The sequence below is a fragment of the Nomascus leucogenys genome, chromosome 7b (genome assembly GCF_006542625.1).
Source record: "Nomascus leucogenys isolate Asia chromosome 7b, Asia_NLE_v1, whole genome shotgun sequence".
Lineage (NCBI taxonomy): Eukaryota > Metazoa > Chordata > Mammalia > Primates > Hylobatidae > Nomascus > Nomascus leucogenys.
Genome location: NC_044387.1, coordinates 36959278 through 36984794, shown reverse-complemented (window position 1 = coordinate 36984794; position 25517 = coordinate 36959278). Strand labels below are relative to the sequence as shown.

The 25517-nt window shown below is 37.0% G+C and overlaps 1 protein-coding gene across 1 annotated transcript in view; it reads left to right on the top strand.

Annotated features, from left to right (window-relative positions):
* Positions 1–1971: 1971 nt before the first annotated feature.
* The window catches only part of SYNPO2 (synaptopodin 2), a 210692-nt gene continuing 187146 nt past the window's right edge, over positions 1972–25517 (top strand). The window contains exon 1 of the mRNA XM_012507802.2: positions 1972–2231. Within this exon, the coding sequence (XP_012363256.2) occupies positions 2220–2231 (12 nt within the window). The 5' untranslated portion in view covers positions 1972–2219. The remainder of the gene's footprint in view (positions 2232–25517) is intronic.

Genomic DNA, 25517 nt, shown 5'->3' with positions numbered 1-25517 from the left:
GAATATTGTGCCAGCATTCTGCCTTTAAGACCAGGAAAACAGAGTACAATGAGGATTTAAGTATGAGAACAACCTGCTTGCTTATATCACTTATTATAAATCTTTTATTTGACAAAATTCTTCTTATAGATTATTTTTAGTAGTAGAATTAGAAAACTTAATGAAGTTTAGATCACTACGAGTTCATGTGCAATGTCAGGTGTAGATAAATCATTTAACTGAAGGTGCTTTATAAACTAAGAATATCCCATTTTTTCTAAAACACCCTTTTCATAAAACACTCTTCCAAGTTTCTATACTTTTCACAGAAAACTGCAAGTTTTCTGATTATGGGGATTTGAGCCAATCATGAAGTAAGTCTCTGGCAGGCTTATCTGTAACTAACACTGATATCACTTGAATTCAGGGGATGGCAAATAGGGCCATGATGTTGGTCTTAAGAATTTTAATCCTTTTTCAAAAGAACTGTGAATGACCAGCTATGTTAAAATAAAAGACTAGAAAGTTGGCTCTGGAGAAAGAAACCTCACAAAACAACATCCCTGTTATGAAGTTAAAGAAATGTCAAATCTCTTAAAAAAAAGAAAAAAAACTAAATTTGCATAATATTCAAGGAATTCTAGCAATATTAAATAATTTGTGAAACAAGTTTTTAAAGGGCATAATACATGCTTTGTATACTGGACATGTGTTTTATAAACCCTAACTCTTTGTTTGCCAGGTTATATGTTGGAATGTAAGAAGAAATACCAAATTTGGTACTTTCTGTGAGACATTTGAGTTTTCTTTGCTCTTTATTTAACATAATGTGAGTCTACGTAAAATGCCTCATACCGTAGTATTTTGTGCGTGGAAGGGGAATTCATCTTCTCTGGATGTAGAGAGGAGAAGTGGATTAAAAATAGTATTAGATTTCAAATGCAAATACAGGCACTCCTCGACTTAAGATGGGGCTATGTCTTGATAAATCTATTGTAAGTTGAAAATATCATGTCAAAAATGCATTTAAGACACCTAATCTATCAAACATAGCTTAGCCTAACTTACCTTAAACATGCTCAGAACACTTGTATTAGCCTAAAGTTGGGCAAAATCATCTAGCAGCACAGTACACTGTATATTATAGGGTGTTTAACCTCAAGATCATATGGCTAACTGGGAGCTGCAACTTACTGCCACTGCCCAATATCCTGCAAGACAGTGGCATTACACTGCGTATCGCACTCCAGGAAAAAATCAAAATTCAAAATTCAAAGTATGATTTTTATTAACTGTATCACTTTTGTGGAATCTTCCTAAATTGAGGGCCTTTTGCAATCATTTTCAAATGTTTGTATTAAAATAAGTTAAATATACTGTTTAACCCAAAGTGAAGAGATGTGTTCTTAGAGAAAACATCTTGAGAACAATCCGGAAAGTGATTGTTATTCTTTGTTGGTAGAGCAGGAAAGGGCATTCCTGGAAGAGAAAGCACCTGAACAAGAGCATAGAAATGTAAAGCAACCTGGAGATCTAGGGGGACCTGCAAGCTTTTTGATATGGCGGCAGCAAGGAACATGTTTGTCATGGCTGAGGAAGGGCCCCATCAAGCAACAGCATGAAGATGAAATCAAAGGCCAGATAATGAATGGCATTTTAAGTACCACTGAGGTGTTAGTGATTTATCCTGGAGGGAGGCATCAAAAGGTTTCAAAACAGGAAAACAGCATGATTTGTTGCTTTTGTACTATTGGTTTTGGCAGCAATGTAGAGGATGGAATGGAAGCTTGCGAGACTAGGGGCAAAAAGAACTAAGAAAACAGCACAATAATATAGAAAAGAAAAACAAGGAACAGTGTTAACAGAGGGGCATCCAGTTGAATGTATGAGGCGGAGGAAGGTGAGAGTGGAAACTAAGGTGATGTGCTGGGTGGGGAGGGGCCAAGAAAGAGGATACAGGAAGAGAGTAGTTTCCAGGAAAACGTTTGTTTCACTTTCAATTTGTTGCCTTCAAAATATTCAGAACATGTTGTTCTGGAGCTCAGGAGAGAAGGTGAGGTAAACATCTGAATTCGGCAACTCGGAAGCGAAGCTTCAATCTTGAGGATGGATCAGATTGGTGAGGGATACCGTCATACAGAGTGAGAAGAGAGATCCAAGGACAGAACTGTAGGAAGCATCAATATCTGAGGAATGAGAAAGGAAGAAAAGCCTCCCACAAAGGAGATGAGACAAGAGGAATGGTTACACAGGTAGGAAGAGAAGCAGAGATGAATGGTGTCCTCTTTATATTTCAATCACCTGAACTCATTACTCATTATTGCCTGCGAATATCAGGTGCTTCACTTTTTCTCAGCTTTTACTCATATCTTTCATCTTTTCAAAAGGAATTTTAAAATCCTACTCACTTTTCAGAGTCTTAGTGGAATACCAGGTCTTCTGTCAGAACTTTCCTGACCGTTATCACGATCTCTCTTCCTCACATTGTCCTAGTAACCCCAGTGTCATGAAATGGAATATGATTACATTATTTAAGACAGTCTTTCAACAACTTTTTGGTCTCAGAAACCCTTTACATTCTTAAAAATTATTGAGGATTGACCAGTCTGACCAACATGGAGAAACCCCGCCTCTACTAAAAATACAAAATTAGCCTGGCGTGGTGGTGCATGCCTATAATCCCAGCTACTTGGGAGGCTGAGGCAGGAGAATCGCTTGAACCTGGGAGGCGGAGGTTGCAGTGAGCCGAGATCACACCATTGCACTCCAGCCTGGGCAACAAGAGCAAAACTCCATCTCAAAAAAAAAAAAACCAAAAAGCAAAAACAAAGACTGAGGATCTCAAAGAGTTTTGCACTTTTGCTTATATAAGATATAGCTATCAATATTATGGAATAAAACAACTAAAACTCATATTGTTACAATATTTATTAATTAATTTAAAATAGCAATAATGTCATTGCATGTCAATATAAATAACATTTTGATTAAAAATACTGTATTTTTTAAAACAGAAAAATGTAGCGAGAATAGTGGTATTATTTTACATTTTTTCAAATGTCTTTAATGTCTTGCTTAATAGAACACAGCTGGATTATCATAACCACCTCTATATTCAGTCTGTTGTGATGTACCATGTTGGTGGAAGTATGGAAAAAAAATCCAGTCTCATACAGGGATGTAGCTGGGGGGAAAAGGGCATATTTTAATAGTCTTTTCAGAAAACTGTAGATATTCTTCTTTGATACCACACCAAAACTCAGCAAGAGTTTTTTTTTTTTTCCCTAAAGGTTAATTAATTGCAATGTGGAATCTGAAACCATATCAAGAAAGTTTTTGAACTGTTATATTAAAATTCATTGGTCTATCATGCAATTTGAATGGTAAATTTGAATGATTTTGCAACATCACACATTTGTCACTTAGAAAATATTTATTTGCCATATAAAAAAGCTCAATATTGCCAGGCGCGGTGGCTCACGCTTGTAATCCCAGCACTTTGGGAGGCCGAGGCGGGCGGATCACGAGGTCAGGAGATCGAGACCACGGTGAAACCCCGTCTCTACTAAAAATACAAAAAAATTAGCTGGACGTGGTGGCGGGCGCCTGTAGTCCCAGCTACTGGGAGAGGCTGAGGCAAGAGAATGGCGTGAACCTAGGAAGCGGAGCTTGCAGTGAGCCGAGATTGCGCCACTGCACTCCAGCCTGGGAGACAGAGTGAGACTTCGTCTCAAAAAAAAAAAAAGCTCAATATCACTGATTATTAGAGAAACGCAAATCAAAACCACAATGAGCTGCCATCTCACACTAGTCAGAATGGCTATTGTTAAAAAGAAAAAATAACGGATCCTGGAGAGGTTGTGGAGAAAAAGGAACGTTTATACATTGTCTGTGGGAGTGTAAATTAGTTCAACCATTGTGGAAGACAGTGTGGTGATTCCTCAAAGACATAAAAGCAGAAATACCATTTGACCCAGCAATCTCATTACTAGGTATACATACAAAGGAATATAAATCATTCTGTCATAAAGAAACACGAGCACGTATGTTCATTATAGCAGTATTTACAATAGCAAAGACATGGAATCAACCTAAATGCCCATCAATGACAGATTGGATAAAGAAAATGTGGTACATATACACCATGGAATACTATGCAGCCATAAAAAAAGAACAGTATCATGTCCTTTGCAGGGACATGGATGAATCTGGAGGCCATTATCCTCAGCAAACTAACACAGGAACAGAAAACCAAATACCATATGTTCTTATAAGTGGGAGCTAAATGATGAGAACACATGGACACATAGAGGAGAACAACACACACTGGGGCCTATTGGAGGCTGGAGGGTGGGAGGAGGGAGAGAATCAGGAAAAATAACTAATGGGTACTAGACTTAATACTGGACTGACAAAATAATCTGTACAATAAACCCCCATTACACAAGTTTACCTATATAACGAACCTACACATGTACCCCTGAACTTAAAAGTTCAATTTAAAAACATTGATTTGCTGGGTTATTCAAGTCCTCCAAATGTTGATGTATTTCATTATTACATGTTGTTAATATTACCATCAATTTCATCAGAAAAGCTTTTAAATATTAAGAAATTGTCAAGCTCACAGTGGCAGATACAACTTTTCCAAATTCTTATTTTTACTTGAAAGCTCAAGTTTTATCATTGGCAAGAAACACAAGGTTTTTTTCTTTGATGTAAGAGGGTCACTTCGTTAATTTTCAAGAAAACGTCATGCCATTCTCCTGAAGAGCCTAGAGATAAGAGGAAGAAGTCGACTTCATTCCTATTTGTATTTTCCTTTCAGCTCATAGCAAAAGTTCTTGGGCTTAGTAGGTTCTCAACAGATGTTTGTAGATTTGAATTGAATTTATTTCCATTGTGAATTTAAACTGCTGTAAGGGTTTCATTATGACCCAGTTTGCCCAAGATGATCCCCACTTATGTGTATTCTCTTCATATACTATCAAATTTAGGATATTTCCCCCCCTCCTGATTTAAATAAGTAGTGTTAAGCATTGCAATAAAATGTCAGCATGAATTTGATGGACCTGAACTTGGCACTTGCAATTTCTATTCTAGGTTCACCCAGAAGTGTGAGACTATGTATGGTTCAGAAAACAGAACTCTCATCTTAACCCATATAAAGACAGAGATAAGCCTATCTCCCTAGTTTAGAACTTTTCTAACTGCAGAATAATTAATGCCTCCTGTTCAGGACAGTATGTGGAGTCATAACTGGTAAAACAATGTGCATTTGGACTCAAGTGGCTAGGGAGAGTTAAATCCTTCTGGTCTTAGGGGTAGCAGGAGAAGTATTCAACATCATTGCCTGCTACAGTCTTGGCATTCTAGCCAATTATGCCATGGCCTGTGCTGCAAGACTCAATATGTAAGAAGCTACCAGGCTACCAGGCTGCCAATTAGCAGTGTCATGGGGAAATGTGGAAATTACAGATTAGGTGTCCATGGAATATGTGCAGGAAATAGAGGCTGGATACCATATTTTGTACAGAGAGTGGTCTGACGCTATTGCAATAGCCATTTTGTCACTATTCTATGGTGTAAACCTTTCATATGTTATTTTGTTGTCAGTGCTTTTTTAAAAAAATGCAATAAACTCTCCTGGCAGCAATGAACCAAAAACTAAGAATATTTAGTGAAAAATTAAGTACTGTTTCTGTTTCTCAAAAAAGCTAATGATAAAAGTGTCACTTAGAAAAATGTTGAAATTTCCCATCCAGGGATGGAACATAATTGCTAACTACACAAAAACCAAAGAATCTGCTTCAGAAGTTAATGTTACCTTAAGATAATTGTACCTGCCCAGAGATCATGATTTAACATGTACAGTTGAAGAAAGTGTATTTACATGTCACTCTGTGAAGCATAACTTTCCATTTGTTGATTTTAGAGCCCAAGTTTTCTTGTAAGCATATAAAAAGTAAAGCAATAGCTATTATTTTATTGGTTCCATTAACAGAATAACTTCACAAATAGTTAAATGATAAGAATTTTATAGCAACATATTAGATGCTACAAATAGAAAACCAGCCAATTCAAAATAGTTCAATTTTTTTTTCTATATGAATCAAGGAATCAAAGTAAAACTAGTTTAATTTCATTTTGTCAAGAAACATCTGATACTATTGTTAAAGCCATTGTAAATTTACTTTAAAAGTTCAGCATTGAAGATACAATTATTGCTTATGCAGCAATAAAATCAATACGAATTTTAGTGAAACATCTTGTCATTATAAAAACAATATTCCACCAAATTAACAAACATATAAGGAGGAATTATGCTTATAATTGGTTGTGGTACATAAAAAATGCATAATGGCATCCTGAAAGAGCTAACAACTGAAATTGAAGTTATAGTTATCAAATTTTATAAATACTTTGTACATACACACAGAGTAATTGAACTATATAATTTTTATACACCTAATGTTGAAATAAAAAATAATTCAGATGCAGCACAGAAGTAGGTACTTTCTCCTTTGCTACTCATTATTAATCGCATTTAGAAATGCTTGGCCTGGCCGGGCACAGTGGCTCACGCCTGTAATCCCAGCACTTTGGGAGGCCGAGGCGGGCGGATCATGAGGACAGGAGATCGAGACCACGGTGAAACCCCATCTCTACTAAAAATACAAAAAAGAATTAGGCGGGCATGGTGGCGGGTGCCTGTAGTCCCAGCTACTCGGGAGGCTGAGGCAGGAGAATGGCGTGAACCCGGGAGGCAGAGCTTGCAGTGAGCCAAGATCGCGCCACTGCACTCCAGCCTGGGTGACAGAGTGAGACTCCATCTCCAAAAAAAAAAAAAAAAAGAAATGCTTGAGCCCTTAACATTTTTGTAAATGGATCTAAGTGTTACATAATAATATCAAGCTCACTTGCAAGTGTTCAAAATCAAAACCGTCAGTAAACAGAGTGCCCAAAATTCAGCTAGTGAAATGTTTAGCAAGTTGCAATGAATGACAACAATATTTGCAAACAAGATGACGTTCCAATTTATTTTTACTAAAGCAAAAAAAAAAAAAAATACACCACATTAAATAAGGTTCAAGTGATGGGCAAAATTTGACTTTGAAATTTGATGGTAGATCTTTGGAATATTTTGATTCATTAAAAGAATCTTTTGATAAATCTTCTATTTTTAGTTGGAAAAAATTCTCTGTGCTGAAATAGAATGAAATTTAAGACAATCTAAATTTGGTAAGCATTCAAAAGAATCATATAGACAATTTGCTTGATGAATTATTTATTGAAATAATTACTCTCAATGGAGGCAAAAAGACAGTAATTGTGAAAATATTTTAACTGAGATATTAGTATTTTTCAATACAAAGCAATCGTAATTGAGAATATTCGCAATTTAGGATTATTTTTATCTGAGTAGATATCACACAACTGTAGAGAGAGTATTTTCATATTAAATGTGGTTTCATTGAAAGAGAATAATCAATTGAAGGTGTCAATAATTTCAAATATATTAACCATTAAAATGCCACTTTAAATATTGCCAGTAACTTTGTGAAGCCCATACAAAATAATTAGACTATAGTAAAATAAAACATTTTTCAGGAAAATGCCAGTGACATATTAGAGATGTATATGGCTAAGAAACTGATTTAAGTAGGTGAAGATGTCATAACAATAATTATTGTCTATATCATTTTTACTGTCTATTGATTATCTCTTTAAAGATATAACTTACATAAAGCCCCCCAGACTTACAACTTAATGATTTCTTGCACACATATATACTTGTGCAAGCAGCACTCGGATCTCTCTCCCTCTTTCTCTTTTTCCCTTTTTCTTTTTCTGTCTATAAAATCCAGCTCAAATATAATTTCTTCTCTTGGCAGTGTTTCATAAGCAGCCTTCTCATCAGAACTCCCAGAAAAATTCTTTGTTTATCTTCTGGGATACCATAACGTAGTGGATCTATTATACTTCTCTTCTAGCCCATGTCGTACGGTATATTGTGATTTGCATTTATACCTGGCCCCACAACTAGTCAGCGAGTCATTTGAGGGTAGGAGCCATATATATTTTTTCAGCTTTATCCTAAGTGCCTAGCATTGTGTGCAAGTAACATATTCGGTGCTCAGAAAATGTCCTGTCAAATGAATTATCTCTTTAGTTATTGTTTTCATCTAATAGGGTTAAATACATTGTTGGCTTTCAATAATTATTTTTTGAAGTAAGTAACCCAATATCTTCTTGTTCATTGGAGTTTACACATACTAGTTTTGAGACACATATAGATTTATTAGGGGGGATTATAAAACCAGCAAAACTTCGCACTAAGCCATGGTTTATAGTGGAATGCACATAAATTAATCCAGATTATTATTTTGAATATATATGTTATTTTATTTTATTTTATGTTTATTGACTTTTTTTGAGACAGGGTCTCGCTCTTTTGCCCAGGCTGAAGTGCTCACTGCAGCCTCAATCTCAAGTCATCCTTCCACCTCTGCCTCCTGAGTAGCTGGGACCACAGGCACATACCATCACACTTGGCTAATTATTTTATTTTTCGTAGATGGCATCTCCTGATGTTGCCCAGACTGGTCCCGAACTCCTGGGCTCAAGCGATCTGCTTGTCTTGGTGTCCCAAAGTGCTGGGATTACAGGCGTGAGCCACACCTGGCCTATATTTTTAAAAATAGTGTTTCTTCTTCTGTTGTTGGTAAGAGGAATAAAAATGCAAAGAGGCTTCAATTGAATAGAAATAATGGACGTTCTCTCTTTCTTTTCATTCTATATGGTATTTTAAATAAAGAATACAAATTTACTTTGTTTTCAAAACATCAATTTAAAAACATTTACAATGTTTTTAAAATCATCAATTTTAAAACATCATTATGATCTCTTTATTCATAAATGTATTCTTTATAAGTATAGCCCATAGTATAGGCTTTTATATTTATAGTTTAAAAGAAAATATTGGCATCAAAATAATTTATTAATAAATATGTAATCAAGCTACTTATATGATGATAGTGTATTAAACTCAGCAATCTCCACAGGATCTGTCATCCATGAATGCTGTAACCCTTTTCCAAACATTAAAAACACAAAATACAGGTAAGTATTTATTCTCTCATTTTCTGTATTGAAGGCACAGAATAATTTAACAAAGAAGTGCAAAAGAAACACTAAATGTGGGAAAATTCTTCATTTTCGGAAATTATTCGTCATAGGGCATATCCAGCCACGTACAGCAACCCCATTCCCCAGGAAACTTCGTAAAATGATAACCATATTAAACTGAGGACAGGACAAAAGTAATAGCTGTACATATTGTCTAACATATAAATGAATGATAACCTCAAAGGCTAGCAAAGACACTGTAAATTAATAGTAGATGGATTGCATTTGTCAGTAAAAGCCTTTGATGAAAAAATTTCTATACTTGCCAGTAAAGAACCACACAGAGCATATGGTTCACTGAAACAAGATAGAATTTTTTTTAAAAAAATCAAACCATAAGTAATCTGTGAAATTACTAGCATTTAAAATTTTTTCACAGATTAACATAACATGAAAATTAGTTAAAAGAAAAGCTCTGAAATTCACTGTAAAGTTTAAGTTTGTACTTAATTTCCAATAGAGTAGAATGCTCTCGTACTGAGGGTCATGTAGATTTTATGAAGTATCATTTATTTGAATAGCTTTGACCATTTAGATACATTTAAAGTATTTTATTTATTACAAGGAAAGTGAATGGCTTTTTTAAGGGGATTCTTGGCTATCTTTACAAAAAATAATTTTGGTAAAAATAGTACACAGTGACATTGCAGGAATCAAGAAGTGTGGGTCATGCCTTGTTTACCTTGCATTTCTCTTGCTTCACTTGCACTTTCCGCTTTCATGTTATTGAAAACCACAGGGCTTTCTGGCCATTAAGTTCTCAGGGTCAATTCTTGATGCTAGGTTGGTTCTCTTTATATTCCTTTCTTCCCTGCTGTACAGGTCTTAGGTCTGTAGCCTCCTTTACGATCCTCCTTCATTAGAGAAGATGTCACCATCTTCTCTAATGCTTGCTGGCCTTTGGCTAATTCTGGGTATGTAACAGGGAAGATAGGGTCTCTCCACCTCCCCACTTCCTTGCTGCCCTGAAAACAAGTACATTAGACACTTTTCATTCAAGTTTTACTGTTATTTATTGTGAGGGAGTCTTGAAAAAAATGATCAGACTAAGAGAATTATAAAATTAAAGAGAACTTTCAACATTTTAATGCATGTTATCACCTCACAATTTCCGATACGGCTGGCAGGCCTAGAAATGCTGATAGATTCCTGTTTTGTTCTTTTATTTTGGTGGCAGATTTTACGTGTTTCTAGCCTTCCTGTGTCTAAGCCTAAAAATCCCTTTCTCTATGAAGGCCTGCCACTCCAGGACGTAGGCCTGAAGACACAGAACAACAGGGGTAAATCAGAGCCAGTGTGAGGGCACCTGTCTCAGGGCTTTCCATTCTTCCCTCCTTTTTCAATGGCCTCACAACTCACCATAGGACAGGTTCCCCTATGATATTACCACACCTGGAAGCTTTCTTTGAATAGCCATGTTTCCTGGATGACTTGGGGATAATATAAAACATAACAAATCTAGAATGAGCAAATGTTAGTTTTTATTATTGCAAAATGCCTACTGCATCTGAGACAAAGGTTATGGGTGTCCTTATTTTAGCCCAAAGTGCTTACTTCATCAAAGTTAATATGTAAGTCACTAAAATACTCTTTCTCATCCAACCTTTCAAACTTCTCCAAGTTTTATATCCATCCTGCCCCCACATCATAACCACCCACATCCCATGATAAGTAGTGGAGGCGTTATCTAGAAGCATGGGAGGGTGAACTTGGCTTTCAATGAAATCTTAGAGGCCAAGTCTTAAAGTTTTGGCATCTTATAACATGGACACATCCATGAGCGTGGAAAGATTCCAGATGAGTCTAGGCTTTTATCGACACCAAAGATAATGTTAGATTCTTTATCCATGTTTAATATCAATGTGCTAAATCAACAGCAAATTTCCATACATCCTTCATGTCAACTAGAGGAAAAGTAAGCTCAAAAATGTTCTAAGATAAAAACAAGTTACATTATTTTTAAATTTTTTTAAATTAAATCTTTAATTTTTAATTTTTGTGCATACATAATAGGTGTATATATTTATGGTTTACATGAGATATTTTGATATAGGCATGTAATGCATAATAATCACCTCAGGGTAAATGGGGTATCTATCACCTCAAGCATTTATCCTTTGTGTTTCAAATGATCCAATTCTACTCTTTTAGTTATTTTAAAAAGTACAACTAAATTATTTTTTATTATAGTCACCCTGTCATACTAGAAAATACCAGGTCTTATTCATTATATCTAACCATCTTTTTGTGCCCATTAACCATCCCCACCTCCAGCCAACCCCCTGCCACTACCCTTCCCAGCCTCTGGTAACCATCCTTCTACTCTTTGTCTCCATTAGCTCAATTGTTATAAGTTTTAGCTCCCACAGATAAGTGATAACATGCAATGTTTATCTTTCTGTGCCTAGCTTATTTCATGACCTCCAGTTCCATCCACGTTGTTGCACATGACCAGATCTCATTCTTTTCTATGGCTGAATAGCACTCCATTGTGTATACATATCTCATTTTCTTTATCCATTCTTCTGTTGATGTACCCTTCAAATATTGCTTCCAAATTTTGGCTATTGTGAATAGTGCTGCAGTAAACATGAGAGTGCAGATCTCTCTTTGATATACTGATTTCCTTTCTTTTGGATATATACCTAGGAGTGAAATTGCTAGATCATGTGGTAGCTCTATTTTTGTTTTATGAGGACCTCCAAACTGTTCTCATTAGTGGTTGTACTAATTGCGTTCCCACCAACAGTGTACGAGGGTTTCCTTTTCTCCATATCCTTGTTAGCGTGACTGTCCATCTTTTGGATAACAGCCATTTTAACTGGTGCGAAATGATATTGTAGTTTTGATATGCATTTATCTGATGATCAAGAACATTAAACACCTTTTCATATACCCGTTTACCATTTGTATGTCTTCTTTTGAGAAATGTCTATTCACATCTTTTGTGCACAAACCCACCCCCTTCACTTTTTGTTGAGACAGGGTCTCACTCTGTCGCCCAGGCTGGAGTGTAGTGGCATGATCACAGCTCACTGCAGCCTCGACCTCCCAGGCCCCAGTGAGCCTCCCACCTCAGCCTCCTGAATAGCTGGGACTACAGGCGTGCACCACTACAGCTGGCTAATTTTTGTGTTTTTTGTAGAGATGGGGTTTTGCCATGATGCCCAGGGTGGTCTCAAACTCCTGGGCTCAAAAGATGCACTTGCCTTGGTCTCCTAAATTTCTGGGATTACAGGTGTGAGCCACACTGCCTGGCCTCTTTTGCCTTTTTTTTTTTTTTGAGACAGAGTTTTGCTCTGTTGCCAGGCTGGAGTGCAGAGGCACAAGCTTGGCTCACTGCAACCTCAGCCTCCTGGGTTCAAGAAATCCCCCTGCCTCAGCCACCCTAGTAGCTGAGATTACAGGTGCATGCCACCACGCCCAGCTAATTTTTTGTATTTTTAGTAGATACAGGGTTTCACCATGTTGGTCAGGATGGTCTCGATCTCTTGAACTCATGACCCACTTACCTTGGCCTCCCAAAGTGCTGGGATTACAGACGTGAGGCACCGCGCCCAGCCTGCCTATTTTTAAAGTCAGATTATTCTATTTTTTTCCTATAGAGTTGTTTTAGCTTCTAACATATTCTGGTTATTAATCCCTTGTCAGATTGGTAGTTAGCAAATATTTTCTTCCATTCCATAGGTTGTCTCTTCACTTTATTGACTGTTTCCTTTGCTGTGCAGTAGTTTTTTAACTTATATGATCTCATTTGTCCATTTTTCTTTTGGTTGCCTGTGCCTGCCAGGCATTACTTAAGAAATCTTTGCCCACTCCAATGTCCTGGAGAGTTTCCCCAATGTTTTCTTTAAACAGTTTCATAGTCTGAGCTCTTAGATTTTTTTTTTTTAAGTGAGTTGAAGTCTCACTCTGTCGCCCAGGCTGGAGTGCGATCTCGACTCACTGCTACCTCCACCTCCCAGGTTCAAGCAATTCTCCTGCCTCAGCCTCCTGAGTAGCTGGGACTACAGGCACCTGCCACCACACCCGGCTAATTTTTGTGTGTGTGTGTGTTTTTAGTAGAGATGGGGTTTCACCATGTTAGCCAGGATGGTCTTGATCTCCTGACTTTGTGATCTGCCTGCCTCAGCCTCCCAAAGTGCTGGGATTACAGGTGTGAGCCACCGCGCCTGGCTGAGCTCTTAAAGTCTTTAAAATCCATTTTGATTTGATTTTGGTATAAGGTGAGAGATACGGGTCTAGTTTCTTTCTTCTGCATATGGATATCCAGTTTCCCCAGCACCATTTATTGAAGAGTCTGTCCTTTCCCTAATGTATGTTCTTGACAACTTTCTCAAAAATGAGTTCACTGTAGATGTATGGATTTATTTATGGCTTCTCTGTTATATTCTACTGGTGTATGTGTCTATTTTTATGCCAATACCCTGTTGTTATGATTACTACAACTCTGTAGTGTAATTTGAAGTCAGATAATGTGATTCCTCCAGTTTTGTTCTTTCTGCTCAGGATAGCTTTGGCTATTCTGGGTCTTTTGTGGTTCCATATAAATTTTAGGATTTTTTTTTTCTATTTCTGTGAAGAATGTTATTGGTATTCGAGAGCGATTGCATTAAATCTGTAGATTGCTTTGGGTAGTATGGACATTTTAACAATATTGATTCTTCCAATCTATGAACATGGAATATCTTTCCATTTTTTTGGTGTGTCCTCTTCAATTCCTCGCATCAACGTCTTATGGTTTTCATTGCAGAGATCTTTCACTTTTTTGGTTGATTGCTAGGTATTTTATTTGTAGCTATTGTAAATGGGATTATTTTCTTGATTTCTTTTTCAGATTGTTTGCTGTTGGCATATAAAATGCTACTGATATTTGTATGTTGATTTTGTATCTTGCAACTTTACCAAATTTGTTTATTAGTTCTAATAGATTTTGGTAGAGTCTGGTTTTTTCCAAGTATAACATCATATCATCTGAAACAAGGATAATTTGACTTCTTCCCTTCCAGTATGGATGCTCTTTATTTCTCTTGTCTGATTGCTCTAGCTAGAACTTCCAGTACTATGTTGAATAACAGTGGTGACAGTGGGCATCCTTGTGGTGTTCCAGATCTTAGAGGAAAGGCCTTCAATTTTTCCCCATTCAGTATGATACTAGCTGTGGATCTATTGCACATAGCTTTTATTATGTTGAGGTATGTACCTTCTACCCCCAGTTTTTTGAGAATTTTTGTCATGAAGGGATGTTGAATTTTATCAAATGCTTTTTCAGCATCAATTGAAATGATCATATGATTTTTATACTTCATTCTGTTGATATGATGTACCTCATTGATTGATTTGCATATGTTGAACCATTCCTTGCATCCTTGGGATAAATCCCATTTGGTCATGATGAATGATCTTTTTAATGTGTGTTTAAATTCACTTTGCAGGTATTTTGTTGGGAATTTTTGCATCAATATTCATCAGCGATATTGGCTTGTAGTTTTCTTTTCTTTCTTTCTTTTGCTTTTTTGAGATGGAATCTTGCTCTGTCGCCCAGGCTAGAGTGCAGTGGCATGATCTCGGCTTACTGCAACCTCCGCATCCTGGGTTCAAGTGATTCCCCTGCCTCAGCCTCCCGAGTAGCTGGGATTACAGGCGCCCGCACCTCGCCTGGCTAATTTTTGTATTTTTCGTAGAGACAGGGTTTCACCATCTTGGCCAGGCTGCTCTGGAACTCCTGACCTCGTGACCCACCCGCCTTAGTCTCCCAAAGTGCTGGGATTATAGGCGTGAGCCCCTGCACCCGGCCTTTTTCTTTCTTTTTTTCAAATGTGTATTTGTCTGGTTTTGATATCAGGGCAATATTGGCCTCATAGATTGATTGTGGAAGTACTCCCTTCTCCTCTATTTTTTGGAATAGTTTGAGTAGGATTTGTATTTGTCTTTTAAATGTTTGGTAGACTTCAGCAGTGAAGTCTTCAGGCCCCAGGCTTTTGTTTGCCGGAGGACTTTTTATTATGGCTTCAATCTTGTTGTTTGTTATTGGTCTGTTCAGGGTTTGGATTTCTTCTTGGTTCAATCTTGGTAGGTTGTATGTGTCTAGGAAATTATCCATTTTTTCTAGGTTTTCCAATTTATTGTCATATAGTTGCTTATAGTAGTCACTAATAATCCCTTGAATTTCTGCAGTATCATTTGGTAATGTCTCCTTTTTCATCTCTGATTTTATTTATTTGGGTCTTCTCTCTTTTTTCTTAGTCTGCTAATGTTTGTCAATTTTGCTTAACTTTTCAAAAAATCAACTTTTGTTTCATTGATCTTTTTTTTTTTTTTTGAGACGGAGCCTTGCTCCGTCACCCAGGCTGGAGTGCAGTGGCGTGATCCTGGCTCACTGCAACCTCCACCTCCCAGGTTCAAGCAATTCTCCTGCCTCAGTCTTCCCAGAAGCTGGGACTACATGTGCAAGCCATCATACCTGGTTAATTTTTGCGTTTTTAGTAGAGAAGGGGTTTTGCCATGTTGACCAGGCTGGTTTCAAACTTCTGAGGTAATCCACCCGCCTCAACCTCCCAAAGTGCTGGGATTACAGGCATGAGCCACCATGCCCATCTTTGTTTCATTGATCTTTTGTATTGTTTTCTTCCTTCTAATTTTATTTATTTATGCTCTGATCTTTATTATTTCTTTTCTTCTACTAATTTTGGGTTTGGTTTGCTCTTGTTTTTCCAATTATTTAAGATGCATCACTAGCTTGTTTATTTGAAGTTTTCCTTCTTTTTTGATGTAGGCAGTTATAGCTATAAACTTTCCTCTTAGTTCTGCTTTTGCTATATTCCATAGGTTTTGGAGTGTTGTACTTCCATTATTATTTGTTTCAAGAAATTTTTAAATTTCCTTCTTAATTTCTTTATTGACCCACCAATTTTTCAGGAGCACGTTGTTTAATTTCCATGTGTTTGTACAGTTTCCAAAATTCCTCTTATTATTGATTTTATTCCATTGTGGTCAGAGAAGATGCTTGATATTATTTTAAATTTTTTAAAGACTTCTTTTATAACTAACATATGGCCTATCCTTGGGAATGATCCATGTGCTGAGGAAAAGAATGTGTATTCTGCAGCCGTTGGATGAAATGTTCCGTAAATATCTATTAGGTCCATTTAGCTTATGGTGCAGATTAAGTCTGATGTTTCTTTGTTGATTTTCTGTCTGAAAGATCTGTCCAATGCTGAAAGTGGGGTGTTGAAGTCTCCAGCTATTATTGTATTTCGATCTATCTCTCTCGTTGGCTCTAATAATATTTGCTTTATATATCTGGGTGCGTGCTGTAGTGTTGGGTGTTTATTTACAATTGTTTTAGCCCCCTGCTGAATTTACCCCTTTATCATTATATAGTGATCTTCTTTGTCTCTTCTTATAGTATTTGTCTTGAAATCTGTTTTGTCTGATATAAATATAGCTAATCCTGCTCTTTTTTTTGGCTTTCGTTAGCTTGGAATATCTTTTTCATCCCTTCATTTTCAGTCTATGTGTGTCTTTATAGATGAAATGTGTTTTTTGCAGGCCAAGTTACAATAATATCCTGTTGAATAAGTAAGATATTGATAGCTACAATATATATATTTCTATTTATTACTGGCTCTATTAGTAAATAATTGAAAAGCAAACAGGAACATCAAGGCATCATAAAGGCAGAAACTCAAAGAAGCAGCTCCCCCAAACCTTGCCCCCAGAGGTGTGAGGGAACAAAAGGAATATGTTGGAATTAATAAAACTTGGAAATTTGAAGGTGGGAATTTGTGGGGCCAGGCCAGACGTCTTAGGAAGGGGATGCCGCTCAGCTATTGCTGGAGTCTTGGAGGAGGCTGGAGGAGACTGGTTCTGCAGGTGTTGGAATAGCTACGCACTGGAATCAGCAGCTGCCACTGGAACTCACTGCAGTAGGAACTGGAAGCAGGTAGGAGCAAGTCTCCTCTCTCTTTTCTGGCAATGCAGTCTCTCTGTCTAGTGCCATCTATTGGCAGACATGACGTAGAGCAGCCGGCAAAGCAGGCGATTTGAGATTTTTGTGCTGAAGCACCATAAAGCTGAATATGGAAGGCTGGGTTTGAAACAGACACATTTAATAATTGAAACAAGAAGCATTAAAATATTGTGGAGCATATTTAGTGGGTGGGATGGTGAAGGGACAATAAAAGATGACAGAATCAGGTTGGTAAGTGTCAGAGAAGGACACAGGAAGTTTTAAACAGTGTCGAGTGTTATGACTGAAGAAAGATACTTGTTTTGTGGTTGAGATTTGGCCGAGAGTGTTTACAGAGTCACTGAAACAGATGCTAGGGTATATAATCAAGGAGATGCAGTACGTATTGACTACTCTTTCAAACTTTGGAAACAGGAGGAAGAAGGGAGATGAAGGAATAACCTGAAAAAGCAGGGTTAAAAAAAGTGATTTTTATTCGAATAGGGGAAAGAGAACTGATAAGCCACTTCCTTAATAAAGAAGAGATGCTCTTTTATAATTAAGGAAAACAATGGGTGAAGTTATGTGGAAAACAAGAAAGTAGAAAGAGTGTTTGTAGGATAATTGTAACCAAATCATAAGGTAAATGATAAAGTGTTCTGCTGAGAATGAATGTGGCTGGTGTGGGATTGGAACCCAGGAGAGTGAAGCTGATTCACAACATTTCATGTGTAAAATTTAATAGGGACAGAAACATTTCACACCAGAGACTGTAAGAAAGAAAACATCTGAGCCAAAGTCAGGAATAAAAATTATAAACCCCTTGATGCATGTGTATGTTTGTCTCCAGTTTTGTCTTTCTAGCCCATAGTTTTCCAATTGCAGTATTATTGACATTTTGGGCCAGATAATTCATTATTTGCAGTGTGAGGCCATTGTGTGCATTGTAAGATGTTTAGCTGCATCCCTGGCCTCTACTCATTAAACCCAAGTAGGAATGCCCTCCCACTCCCCGACCCCCACACTATCCTGGCAATCAAAAATGTCCCCAAACATTGTCAGATGTGCTGTGGAGGAAAAATTACCCTTGGTTGAGAACAACTGCTCCAACACCAAGAAAATGGTCAAGGCTTTGCTGATTTCTATGCTCCCAGCACAGCTCTATCTCTAAGTAAAACCCATATTCTCAGTCTCTTGCCCTTCTTTGGAATCTTGGCACCGCCTGGCCCTAGTTGGTTGAGCACTTTTTAGCTTTACTAGTACTCTTTGTGGGAGTTTTTATTTCTGCTGAAATGTATCCCCTTTGATACGGTTTGGTTCTGTGTCCCCACCCAAATCTCATGTTGAATTGCAAGGTGAGAGGTGATTGAATCATGGGGTGGACCTCCCCCTTGCTGTTCTCATGACAGAGTTCCCACAAGATCTGGTTGTTTGAAACTGTGCAGCACTTTCCCCTTCACCTTTCTCTCTCCCTTGCCACCATGTGAAGATGTGCTTGCTCCCCCTTCACCTTCAGCCACGACTGTAGGTTTCCTGAGGCCTCCCCAGCCATGCGGAACTGTAAGCCTATTAAACCTTTTTTCTTCATAAATCACCCAGTCACAGGTAGTTCTTTATAGCTGTGTGAGAATGGACTAATACACCCTAATATCCAGAAATAGAATTTCAAAGAACTTTTTAAAGTTATTCATTTCTTTAGTTCTCCTTTTTTTAAAAGTCTAACAGAGGGGTTAGCAAACAGAAACCTAGGGGCCAAATATAGCTGTTACCTCTTTTTGAAATAACGTTTTATTGCAATACATTCACACCCATTCATTCACATACTGCTTATGGCAACTTTTGCACTAAGACCACAGAATAGTTTCCATAGAGACCATATGACCCCTGGGCCATAGTTTGCAAACGTTTGCTCTAGACCTTAAACACTTTAAAAGAACCAAGAGTTTGCATCTACAGTATCTAATATGTTGACTTCATATTTAACTTTTCTCATATTTACCTAAAAATACATATTGAACTTCCTGTTTTCTTTCAAATAACTAGATGCAATGAAAGATCTTACTGTATCTGCCTGTATTATTGTGTATTGGGTGAGCCAAATGCTGTGGTTGAAGAATAATGCCAAAGGGTTTAGTTTTACGATTATAGAGATAATTTCTTGTGGTTCCTATTAGTTTCTTTCTTTCTTTTCTTTTTTTTTTTTAGTCTTAGACTCCCCCTGTAACCTTTATTACCCTGTTGCAAAAGTGTAATTATTTGTTACAAAGAGAACAGGACACAGTGAATGAATGCTTCAGTACAAATCAGTCATGCCTACTGATTTAAAAAAATCAGTATATTTATTAAAAGTGGTTACTTAATCATCTTTCCTCATGTATGTTTTTTACATTAAACACGTTACGTGTTGTTTGACCTTTTTCTGAAAAAATGTAATTTATAATTTATATTCGATACCTTTGATAATTTTGTGCTTGACAATAAGAATTTTTTCTATTTAGTTTCTTTCAGAAGCAGATAGCCTTCAAATTGTTACCTTTTTCTACTCCTTTATTCATAGGCAAAAATGAGGTAAAGGCAATTAGTATAATTGTATGTCACAAATAGGCTCAAAAACCAAGAAAAAGGAATTATTTACTAGCTCACAGTTGCTGAGATTTGTTGTCCTTGTGCTAAAGTAATATTTGTATACCTGTCTGCCAATACAATACAGTGGTTGTCTGTATACTCTCACTTCAAAATCTTAGAATTCTTTTTTTTTTTGATGAGTAATCGAACTGGAAACATCTTAACAATTTTTAATAATGATTTGTTCTACTAATCTTTAATGATGAACATCATTAGTCAGACATTATCCTGAACTCATCTGTATCTTGAATGTTACGTGTGTATATTTGTCTTTCCATTAATTCTGTGACATAAGCATATTTGCCATACTATAAAGCCTACTAGTCTTTAAATAAAAATTACTTGAAACTCTGAAACAGTGTTATTTTGTGGTTTTGGGTTGCCACTGTACCTGGGTAGTCTCTATTATTTATTTATTTGTCTCCTGAAAGCTATTGGTAATCCTTAATAACTTATATGCCAGGAGTTCCTTGGTCAAAACAATTTTCTCAAAAAACCTAGTTTGTTTTTCCAATGAACACTATTCTTAGTAGAAAGCATGCCTCTGCTTTATTAGATCTAAAGCATAGTATCTTGCATCATTCCAACATCTGGATTTCATTTATTATTAAGGCAGGATAAGATGAATTCGGAAAAAATGAAGTAAAATCAGTTTCAATGATCATTATCTGATTGTGTTTTTGGACTGAACATTTCCCTCCAGTCAGTCTCTGTCATGTTTAACTTTGAATAAAAACATGTACTTCATAGGAAAAAAAGTTGCAGTGACCTAATCTACTCCTCCCCTCCTTTCATTAAAAAAAAAAAAAACTACGTATTTAATGAAAAATATTGGAGTAAGGGACAAAATCTTATTTAAGTTTTTTTGTGCAATGGTTCGTTGAATTTTACATATTAAAAAAAATTAGATGCTCTCGTTAAAACATTTTATTTCTCCAAAACTATAACACACCTGGTCTAGATTTTATTGTTTTTCAAATTGATTTTCTAAATTTGGGTGATTATTGGATTTTTAAAAATGCGTTCATAAATGATATATATAAGAAACAATGTATCTCATGTATTTCACCTGTGAATTAAATTTTCTCATAATAATAACATTACATCTTAAAATTGTCAATTTGTGCAAATTTTCATGTAGGTTAATATATGCCTTTCAAAAAATTTTTACTTTTTTTGAAACTCTATAGATACTTGGCAGAACAGATTACTTTTTCAAACATCACGTCCATGTTTTGATAAACAAATCTGCCTTTTATTTAAAAAGAGAAAGGATTTTTGAAAGACATTTTAAATCATTTAAGAGAAGGAATTTTTCATATACGATGGCCTTATTCCCAATAATCTTAATTATTACTAGTATAAACATGAAAAAGGAATAAAAAGATAGTAATAGGAAGAGTATTACTAGAAATAATGAAATGAGATCTGGAAGTTGTACTTCGAACGACAGGCAAACTTTTCCTTTTAGATGCTGGCATAATTACCCAAGTTAGAAAGAAGGAAAATGGAAGGAAATACTTTAAGGCCAGATTTGTCAAAGTGCTAGAAAACAAAATACAGGAAAATACCCTGAATATGTTGCTAGGAAGATGGCCTAAGTGACCTCCTTTTACCTTTTCCTATGTGCCACTGATGTGGACAGAGGGGCTTAAGAGTCTGGCTTGCTTTCCCACTGATTCCAGCATGATCTCAGGAGATATGCTCGCCTGGCTGCCTGTTGTCGTCTCTTCCCAGAAAGTTTAGCAAATGACACATGGTGGGGCTTAATGTTTATAAGCACTTTAGGATTGCAAAAAGAAAATTATTATTATTATTATTTTTGAGACAGAATTTCGCTCTTGTTGCCCAGGCTGGAGTGCAATGGTGCTATCTCAGCTCACCACAACCTCTGCCTCCCAGGTTCAAACGATTTTCCTACCTCAGCCTCCCAAGTAGCTGGGATTACAGGCACGCACCACCACGCCTGGCTAATTTTTTGTATTTTTAGTAGAGACGGGGTTTCTCCATGTTGGTCAGGCTGGTCTCAAACTCTTGACCTCAGGTGATCCGCCCACCTTGGCCTCCCAAAGTGCTGGAATTACATGAGCCACTGCACCCGGCCTAAGAAAATTATTTTTAGAAGTGTAAGAATTATTGTTTTTTTGTCACTCTACTTGTTAGTCAATAAACATTGAAATCTGGAAATATAAAATTTAAGCCAGATTTAATATGTTCATTTAAGCCTGCATTTAGTGTTTCCATTTAATTCAATTTGATTCTATGCAATTTCATGTCATGCATATTCACTGAAGGGCCATGATCGCATTCAGTTAACTCAAAGCCTGGGGCCTATAAAATTGGTTCACTGGCCATGTTGGAAGTTCAAGAGGTTCCTCTACCTGAAGGGCAGGAAAAAATACTCCCAAGTTCCTATCTGGTTTAGCAATTTCATTAAGCCTGGATATACAATACAGTGGAAAAAACTTACAACTGGGAGATAGGACAGCTGATTTGTCAGCAAATATTTTTGAGCTCCTGGTAGGTTTCAGGCACCATTCTAAATGCTGGGGATTAAGAGAGCTGAAATGAAATCCCAGCCATGGTTACCTTGCTCATTTCATAATTCTATTCAAAGGTATGATGATGCTTCTACAAATTGATGGTTCTGTGAGAAACCTATGAGTGAATGAGAAACCATTCTGAGTCAAAAAGTGATATCACTACAAATAACAACAACAATAACAATAGAAATAAACGGAATACCTCCAGTATTCCAGCACGGTGTGAGCATTGACTTTCCTGATCTATTGGCAGACTCAGGCCTAATTCCAAAGCCTGCTACAGAGTTGTGAGGAGTAATGAAATCTGGTCAGCCGAACACTTACTCTTCAAACTCAGTGGTAGCTGTTTTAATCTGCCTGCTCGGTGCCTGCTGGCTGCCTTGTAATAATTAGCAATTTTCTAGGAAATTCTTCACTTTTGCGGGAAGCCTGCTGCACTAGCCCACAAGGAAAAGTCATTTCCTTCCAGAAACTCTCAGCTGTTAGCTCAGGATCCTTCCCCTTCAGAGGCAGCTTTGTTTCTATCCAGAGAGGACCATTTGAGATAGCAAAGGGAGGGTTTAAGGAAAGATTTATTAAGCAGTTGTTATATGTCAGGCACATGTTTAAAAAGCAGATGTTCCACATTTTCTTTATCCAGTCTATTGCTGATGGGCATTTGGGTTGGTTCCCAGTCTCTGCTATTGTGAATAGTGCTGCAATGAACATACACATGCATGTGTCTTTATCGTAGAATGATTTCTATTCCTTTGGGTATATACCCAGTAATGAGATTGCTGGGTCAAATGGCATTTCTGGTTCTAGATCTCTGAGGAATTGCCACACTGTCTTCCACAATGGTTGAACTAATTTACATTCCCACCAACAGTGCGAAAGCATTCTTATTTCTCCACAGCCTCACCAGCATCTGTTGTTTCTTGACTTTTTAATAATCACCATTTTGGCTGTAGGGGGTATGGGGGAGGGAGAGCATCAGGATAAATAGCTAATGCATGCAGGTCTTAATACCTAGGTGGTGGGTTGATAGGTGCAGCAAACCACCATGGCACATGTTTACTAATGTAACAAACCTGCACATCCTGCACATGTATCCCAAAACTTAAAATAAAAAATTTTTAAAAAGCAGATGTTTAAAAAATCTTATTTATCACTCACAGCAAGCTCAAAAGAGAAGAATACCAAGGTTCAGAAAGACAAGTGACACCCAAGACTGCAGAAATTAGCAGCAGAGCTAGGGTTTGAATTCCTGCCAAGCCTTGGCTCTCATACCTACCTGTCCTACCTCTGTAAAGAATATATACTCAGCATCTTGTTTGGTCAAAATATTTTTACGATTTAAATTTATAACAACCACTAATAGTGCATCAACACCAAACAGGTCAAATGTCACCTCCACATGACAGATAGCTTTCCTTGGAGTAGCCAGCCTTCCTCTACCACATCCCTCCCCACACCTTCGTATCTTTATTTTTCTTTTCTTTCTTTCTTTTTTTTTTTTGATGAAGTTTTGCTCTGTTGCCGAAAGTGCCGGTATTACAGGAGTGACCCACAGCGCCCAGCCTCTTTTCTTTCTTTTTTTTTTAAGAATTTTTTCCAGATCCTGCACATACCACATCTTTATTTTTCTTCACAGCATTTGCCACCATGTGACAAAACATAGGGTTATTTGTATTTCTCGTCTGTTCTGCCTACTGGAATATGTGCTTGTAGGAGATTTGGACCTTGTCTGACTTGTTAATTTCTACATCCCTTGTGCCTAGGACAATGCCTGAAATAAATAAACAATTGTTAAGTGAATGACTGGGTCAAAGCAGGTTTCTGAAAGCAGAGTAGATAGCAAGCCTGTGACCTGTTGAGAGCACAGTATGGTTTAGTCTGGAAAACAACTTTCAGTGCAAAAAATGTAGCAATTTCTATCATGCTTTTGCCTTAATCGGTTAAAAGTGATTCCCAATTTAAGAAATTCGGCTCTGATATAAAGCTTCACTCAGGAATGCATTAGCATTATTTATTTTACTTATTAGGCATTTTTCTTCTTTGCGTAAATGAATGGAGTACAAGTGTAATTTTGTTATATGCAGATATTACGCAGTGGTGAAGTCAGGGGTTTTAAGGTATCCATCATCTGAATAACGTACATTGTACCTGTTATAGAAACAGGAGCATAGGAGAGCCAGGGTGACACTATTTTAAAATCCACTTCATCTTAAAACAAGCAAGGCACATTCCTTGCCAGTCACAACCCATGGTCATAAGATGTTGATAGCTAAGAAGCAGCTTAAAAATACCTGCAAGAACAAACTCCTATGACAACAAAAAAAGTATCCAGATGCCCTGATACTGCATAACAATGCATGTTTTAAAAATGATCATAGTCATGCTTTGATGTACTTATCCATTAAAATGGCAAGAGTAGTTTTTTTTAAGTTAGCAAAATAATAAATTTTGGCATGCTGTCAGCCCACCCACATGTAGAGGTAGCTTAACTTTTACGCAGATAAGACTTCTACATAAGAAAAACTTAAAGACCAAACATTACTCCTCTTGCTTTCTGAGGACACCCTACTCTGTATCTGAGTAGCTTTCAGTGAACTATCTTTCCTCATTGCTCTCTGAGACACCTTGAATTCCTTCCTTCATGAGATCCAAGAACTCTCTCTTAGGATCTGGATCATACCCCTTTTTCTGGTGACATACCCATTAAGTAATTTCTCATTATCCACACCCTCTCACCCCTTCCCCGTTTTGAGTCTCCATTATCTGTCATTCCACACTCTATGTCCATGTGTACATATTATTTAGCTCCCACCTATAAGTGAGAACATGCAGTATTTGTCTTTCTGTCTGAGTTGTTTCACTTGAGATAATGGCCTCCAGTTCCATCCATGTTGCTGTAAAAGACATAATTTCACTCTTTTTTATGGCTTGATAGTATTCCATTGTGTGTGTGTACACACACACACACACACACACATACACACACATTTTCTTTCTCCAGTCATTCCAGTCATTCATGAAAGGACATTTAGGTTGATTCCATATGCTTGCTATTGTGAATAGTGTTGCAAGAAACACACAGGTGCAGGTATCTTTTTGATATAACAATTTCTGTTCCTTTGGGCAGATAGTAGTGAGACTGCTGGATCAAACAGTAGTTCTAATTTTAGTTCTTTGAGAAATCTCCATACTGTTTTCCACAGAGGTACTAATTTACATTTTCACCAACAGTG